The sequence below is a fragment of the Dipteris shenzhenensis genome, chromosome 20, assembly GCF_047967505.1.
Source record: "Dipteris shenzhenensis isolate YYH24624 ecotype China chromosome 20, Dip_SZ_1.0, whole genome shotgun sequence".
Lineage (NCBI taxonomy): Eukaryota > Viridiplantae > Streptophyta > Polypodiopsida > Gleicheniales > Dipteridaceae > Dipteris > Dipteris shenzhenensis.
Genome location: NC_141615.1, coordinates 49,553,316 through 49,560,595, shown reverse-complemented (window position 1 = coordinate 49,560,595; position 7,280 = coordinate 49,553,316). Strand labels below are relative to the sequence as shown.

Below are 7,280 nucleotides of genomic sequence, written 5' to 3'. Positions count from 1 at the left end.
GTCGGCCAACAGTAGAGCTGGTTGGGGCTGGTTGAGCCAGCCAACCAGGCCTTGGTTAGGCTGGTCAAGAGGGCTGGGTCCCTGCCTGGAACAAAGGCTGCAAAGGGCATAGTAAAGACCCTTATATAGGGCCCTGGTTGGGCTGGTAGGGGCAGCCAACCAGGTCGGTTTTCAGCCAGACTGAGTCGGCCAAAATAGGGCTGACCAGTCGGCTATTTTGACCAGGCCTTGGGCCTATAAAAGGAGAGGCCCTGGGCCTCATAATTCATCCAACTATCCAGCAAGAAAAGGAGCAGACAGGAGCAGCCAGAAGATACTCCCTTGGGCCTGACACTGGGGGTGAAGGAGAGTGGAAGGTGTGCTGGAGACTGAGTTCCCTAGAGGCTGGACCTTGGCTGTATTCTAGGGCAGCAAGGTGTTGTGATCATCATATCATCTGGAGCAGCTTTTGAGGAGCAGAAAGGAGCAGCACCAGCAGCAACTGTTGGGCCTCATCCTGGAGGTGAACTTGGCTGAAGACCTGCAGACTTAGCTCACTTAGAGGGCTGCCCACCTAGGCTGGTTTCCAGACAGCAAGGTGGAGAGGATCACTCTAGACAGAGAGTCGCTGTGCAGCAGCCTTTGGATGCTCCAGATCAGGTCCAGGATCAGCCTAACACACATGAGGATGTGTAGGAAGTTGTGAGAGAAGAAAGGGCTGCTTCACAGGAATCTAGAACAGTTTGTAGATGGCTCTTACAGACTCTGCAGGACAGCAGACTTTCAGCACCACTTTCTAGCAGGACAAGGCCTGGTTCAAGAGGGACAGGTGGAGCAAACTTTGTTGATTGAGTTGGGATGAGCTCATTGTATGATACAAAAGAACCAAATAGTTTTGAGAATGCTCAAGACGATGAGCAATGGATGAGGTTCATGTAGGTAGTTCTATCATGAAGAACAGTTTAGGGTAACTGGTGGATTTGCTCATAGGGAAGAAAGCTATTGGGACAAAATGGGTGTACAAGATAAAAGAAGATCTGATGGTAACATTGATGAGTACAAGGCAAGTTTGGTTGCCCAAGGGCTATTCTTACAGAAGGGGACATATTTCATTGCTCATTTTGGTTGGAAAGCACATTAGTTGGATATCAAAACAGCCTTCTCAATGGGGACATGTAGAGGAGGAGGTGTATTTGAGTCAGCATGTTAGTTATGCCTGGTCAGAAACATAAAGTATGCAGACTCCACAAGGCACTTTAGGGCATAGTTACCAAGGAAAGAAATGTTCCGGGAACATCAGACGCGGGAACGTACTACACATAATCATATGACCAAAAACCATACTAGAACATGAAATAAACTTACGTTTTAATGCTTTGAACTTTCCATTTCAGCTTTAGAACTTTGAAAGAGACACAATTGGAATGTTTCATAACATATGCTTCTAGTATGTGCATAACTAAATGCTTCCCTAATATATGAGAAGACAATTTCCAATATCCCTAACATGAGGAGAAATTTTTTGAGCCAAAAAAAGTAATAAATGTTATTATTATTAAAATTTTGGCATTCTAGCCGTCCCATCTCCCCTTGACTTCACAAAACAGCACTCCACCCATTCCGGAAGGGGAACTGTGTTCCCTATAACTACTCTTTATGGGCTGAAACAAGCCCCATGGGCTCATACCTCATACATTTTTGACCAATCAAGGTCTACAAAAGGGTCGAGTTGAGAGTACCCTTTATGTCAAGAAAGACATAAAGGATTTGTTGATCATCATCCGTGATATCCTTCTCACAAGCACAAATGAAGAGAAAATTGCAAAATTCAAGAAGGATCTTGAAGCTTCATTTAAGATGTTTGATCTGTGTTTTTCATACTATTATTGTGCTTAAGCAGTCAAAATACATTTAGGGACTGTTGCAAAACTATTTCAACTCCCATGGAGCTAGGGTTGAGGCTGTCCATGCATGATGTAGGTGAAACTTTTGATGCTGTTGTATACAATCAGGCTTTTAGACGGCCTATTTGTCTCTGCAATACTCATCCAGATATTCAGTTTAGTATCCAAGTTGAGTAGGTATATGCACAGCCCAAAGACACAGCATTGGTGTGTTGTAAAGCGTGTTTTCAGATATCTGCAGGGTACTCAATCTATTGGTCTGCTCTATGCCACGGGGGGTGACTCTGATTTGCATGCTTTCAGTGATTCAGGTTGGGCTGGTGATTATGATACTAGATATTCCATTCCACCACTGGAAATTGATTCTTATTGGCAGTTTATACATTTCTTGGTTGAGCAAGAAACAATCCACTGTGGCATTGTCATCTTAAGTATAGGGCTCAGGAGATTGATGGTAGATCTTCGTAGTGGTTTGCAGCCATCTGCTTCTATAGGTTGAGTTAGCAGACTTGCCAACCAGACCTAGTCAGGTATGGCCAGGTCAGTAGCCAAACCCCTCTATAAATTGGGCCATTTGTGCCCTTGTATTGAATCACTCACTGGTGCAGTTCTGCCACTATTTGGAGTCCATTCTGAGGTGCAGTTCTACTAGTTTGCAGTCACTCACAGGTGCAGATTTCAGCCTGTGTGTGGAGTGTTCTAAGGTGAGTTTCTGCCCTGGGTTGTATCTTCGAAGTTGTGGTTTTTCGCTCAGCAGTAAAGGGTAGAGGCTTTTCCAGCACGAGTTTCTTGCAGTCACTTGCAGCTCATTGTGCAACACACCCTCTCTCTAATCGCAAGTCTTTCTCTCTCTAGATGTCTTCCACACGCTATCTTCCGCTGCGTACTTGACAGAGAGATCAGTTCGATCTTCTCCTACATAGCAGAGCGTTGTAGATCTTTCACAATGCCATCTCCAGAGAAAAGTTTGAAGCTTTCCACAAAGCTTTGGACTTCCGTCCATTTGGTGATTGAGATCACTCCCTGTACTCCCAAGACATTTTCACTGCAGGGGGTGTTGGAGATATTGTAATATTTAAGCAGTCGCCAATATATAGTTAATTAGGAAGGTTAGGGCACTTTTTTATAATCATATCGTGCATTCATTCTTGCACACTCACAGACGCAAGCACGTGAGTTTCAGTTCAGTTCATGCTTCGACTGATAATAGGCTAGAGAGACAGAGAGTGAGTTAGCTCCCTTGCGTGTTATAATAACAATGAATATCATGTCTATTGTCGTGTACTAGGATAAGGAGTCTTCCATAATTAAAGGTAGCCGTCAAAGTATCTCATTACAAAAAAGGTAATAAATGCATTTTAAAATATAGTTGATAAAAACGATTTAAAAGACAAAATTAAACTTTACTTCACTTTTGTAATTAATATACACACATATGTATCATATGTTGATAGTTGTTTGTATCGAGGGGGTATCTTTGATATGCTTATATGGAGCGTCCATGTAAAACTTACTTTCATTCCTAGTTTCATAATGGCTTCAGAGGACTTTGCTGCACAGGTGGGAGCAATCATATCTCAGGTTGGTGCATTTCGATGAGTTTTTTGTCTCATGCAACAATATCCAATATTTTGTTATTCAATATTCTATGTATCAATGGATATTTTGTTATTCAATATTCTATGTAGCATTGATATTTTGGGAAGTATGGGAGTTCATTGAAAGTCGAAAGAAGAGAATTAGGTTGTCGAGATAGACAGTTGCTCCCCTCAAGTATCAATTTGGGTTGAGAGTTCTTGATTTAATCCTTGCATGATATTCGTATCCTAGTTGCGTTTTAAAACTGGAACAGCTCTTTAAAAATGGGACCAAAAAGGGGAACATGAACAAAAATGGGGAACGACATGACCCATGCCTACTCATCACGCATGCATATAATATGTTTATGTAAAGGACCACATTCAGCATAAATATGCTCCTTAAAACTTCAATAACATTGCTTTGGCATCTTATAGAATTACAAGCCATATGACTTTTGCATGCACTTGTAACAAAGTCTGTCCTTTAACACTTGAACCCTTTTCAGAATCCTGATGGAATCTGAGATCAAACATATGCCGCCAGTCAGAGAGGCAAGGGTAGAGCCTCATCACATGGGGGCAACAAGCCCAAGAGTGATGCAGCCCATTCCTGGAGCAAGGATGCATAGACAGAGAATGAAAAACCCAAAAAGAAAGGCAAATGCAAGTACTATCGTAAGCCTGGTCACCACATCAGTGAGTGCAAAAAGAGGCTTGAGAAGGAGAAGAAGAAGGAAGCCAGTATGGCAGTAATAGTTGCATCAACACCTAGTGGCGAAAAGGAGGAATCAATGAACTATGCACATAATGATTGGGTTTTCATCGTGCAATGCAGCTATGATCTTTCTATTCATAATTTAAGTATTTTGATAGTGGTGCTAGCACGCACATCACTTCGCAGCATGACTCGTTTCTCTCTCTTGGGGGTGCTCCTAAGGAGGACCTGTCACATGTGCAAACAATCCCCCCCCTTCATCCGAGGGGGGTGGATCATAGTTTCATGCCCTTAGTGATTCTGATTGGGATGGATGTTATGACGCGGGTGCCCATCACAGGTTTTTTCTTTTACCTAGGTAATGCATGCATATGATGACTCAATAAGAAGCAGCCTGTTCTGGAGACTATCCCGCATTGCCTATGGAGCTGTCGTAGCTTGGTTGATAGAGGGAGGACACACACTTTAGATTGATGAGATCTCCCCCGCCTACCGAATACAGGGTCAGAGCATTCAGAGGATTGCACTCCACGAGGCAGTCCCCCCTGACACCCTAGCTCCTCCTCCTCCTAGGGAGGACAGTGTTTGGGAGGTGGTAGCCAGCATCACGGCTTGGAACATTTGGGTGGCTCGCTGCAGTCTTGTGATGGGAGAGCACCTGGTTTCACCCTCGGCTACCTTGGTTGCCATCTAGCAGGATATCATTTACACTCTACGGTCCACCTGGGAGCATGGGACTCCAGGCTCCAGGGCGACTATCGAGAGGCGTGCTCGTTTCTGCAAGGCTTGGCTTGCAGGTGTTTTCTACATTTCACTCCGCGAGGGATTCGCTAGCTATATCGTCCCCCCACTTGGCTGTTAGCCCGAGTTCCAGAGATCCCCTAGGCAGTGAGCTGGGCTTCTCTAGAATAGGCCGGTTTTCTTTCTTTCAGCCTTTTCCGGTTTTTCATACTCAGCACCTTCGGAGCTGTTGTCTTGTATGAAATCTTTCAAGCATTAATAGAAGGTTCCTTTCTTTGAAAAAAAGAAAAAAAGAAAAAAGAAAAAAAAGAAGCAGCCTCAGATTGGCCATTGCAAGCAACCTGTTTTTCATGCTTGTGTTACGGAGAGACTCTCAATAGGGGAGATCAGCATGATGTATGTGCCTATACATGACAATGTGGACGATTTCTTCATGAAGGCACTTACTCAAGAAAGTTCGAAGCTTTGCTACTTATGAACCGGCTGCCTTTTGGGGACTTGATCTGTCACATGATCCCTGCACATGTTCACAACATCAGTCCAAGGGGGATCAGGGGATCTATAGACTTATAGTAGTGATATTAATGAACCTAACTAGACCTAACTAGAGTTAGTTGTTTGGGGCAATTTTCCCTCTCTAGGAGGTTTCTTCCCGTGGAATGTGTACCACAAGGGTGCAATAGCAGCAACAGATAATTGTGAAGCATGTTGTTCATGCTTTTGGGTCGGTCATTGAGGTTGGTGTGATATGCAGGGTCGAAAAAAAAACTGTTGTTGAAGATCTTATGGCACATGAAACTTGTTTTAGTGGGCAAGCTTCTACGTAGGGGAAAGTTTGAATGTGCCATATCATTGTAGAAGGTCTACATGGATGTTACATGGAATTTGTTGCCTCGAGAATAAGACGTACGAGGTTTGTCAGCCCCTTGCAGCAGCCATAAAGTAGAACAAGCTTGAGGTTAAAGAAGCATGGCTTTTTGTTTGATTTTGATTGCAACCAAGGTTTGTGAGATGGATTTTGAGTAGATTCAATAGAACCAACCTAGTTGGTTTGGATAGTTGATCTGTGGTGAACTATAATTGAAGGTAGGCACATCTATCTTCAGGGAGCCTTCTTTGTCTCTCTCTCGCGCAGTCTTTACATTTCCTATTTTTTGGTTTTTGTTTGTAGTGTTTTTGGTGGCAGTTTGTTAGATGGAAGTAATAGTTGGAGAGTTTTGTTGAATGTGTAATATGTTGTGGTTTTCCAAGTATTGGGAAGTGTGTTTTGCTTGAATATATGCATAGTGGGAATTATTGTTTTGGGAAAAATAACTAGTGACATGGAAAGAGAGAATGCTCAATAAATGGAAGTAGAGGGAGAGCATTTTCGTGCAAACTTTGAAGTATCGAGAGTTCATCCAATATGGCTTGTATCGAGGCCCTTGGGGAAAAAAACTAGTAACATGAATATATGCATAGTGGGAATTATTTTTTTGGAAAAAACCTACTGACATGGAGAGAGAAAATGCTCAAGATATTAAAGTAGAGGGAGAGCATTTTCGTGCAAACTTTGTAGTATCAGGAGTTCATCCAATATGGCTTGTATCGAGGCCTTTGGCATTAGGTACTGAGGCACAAGCATTAACAATGAAAATTAGAAATTTGAAGACTTCAGCTCATTAGGTTATGCTTCAGTAGTAGCAGGCAAACAAGGGTTAGAAAGAACTTTAAAATCAGCTGCATGCACTTGTAAATTGGCACTGAAGTAGAGAAAAGGAAAGGATATTTCTTGAACTTGAGGACGATGTGAACACCATAGAAAACTCCAATGTTTTTTGATAGGTGGTGGATTAAGTTATTTAAGGATTAAGTTGTTTAGGGATGAGGTATCACGTCTATCTAGGGAGCTTTGAACCTAGGAAAAGAAAGAGGGAGGGGGCTGCCACATGGGCAGCACCTCACACACAGAAAGGAGAGTACCTGGCAGAAGAAAGCTTGCCTCGAGGGCAGATCTGGCAGAGAATGGCCAGGTGACTGTCAAGGACAGAGCAGAGCAGATCTGCGCAGCATCTCCATCAAGGAACGAAGGCACGATGACGTAAACCACTGTACGGATCTGTACAGGCTGCTGCAGGGCAGTGTACGGAGGGTATACGGGCAGGACATGGCGCCAGCAAAGGGCTGCAGCACGATGCAACATGGTGGAGGTCTATGGGCAGGTATACGGCCTGCAGGAGTGTCTCCAGCAGCAACTAAGGGCAGCCTAGCCAGCAGCCCAAAAGGGCTTGGCTAGGGCCCTTATATAGGGCTGGTTGGACCAGCCAACCAGGTCGGCCAGCAAGTAGACTGGTCGGCCAGGATGAGGCTGGCTGGTCGGTT

General features: G+C 43.7%; 1 protein-coding gene across 1 annotated transcript in view; it reads left to right on the top strand.

The window, feature by feature from the left end:
- Positions 1–3,175: 3,175 nt before the first annotated feature.
- LOC147889788 (uncharacterized) overlaps positions 3,176–7,280 on the top strand; it is a 44,146-nt gene continuing 40,041 nt past the window's right edge. Inside the window, exons 1-2 of the mRNA XM_087392091.1 lie at positions 3,176–3,227; positions 3,338–3,464. Coding sequence (XP_087248217.1) covers positions 3,366–3,464 — 99 coding nt within the window. The 5' untranslated portion in view covers positions 3,176–3,227; positions 3,338–3,365. The remainder of the gene's footprint in view (positions 3,228–3,337; positions 3,465–7,280) is intronic.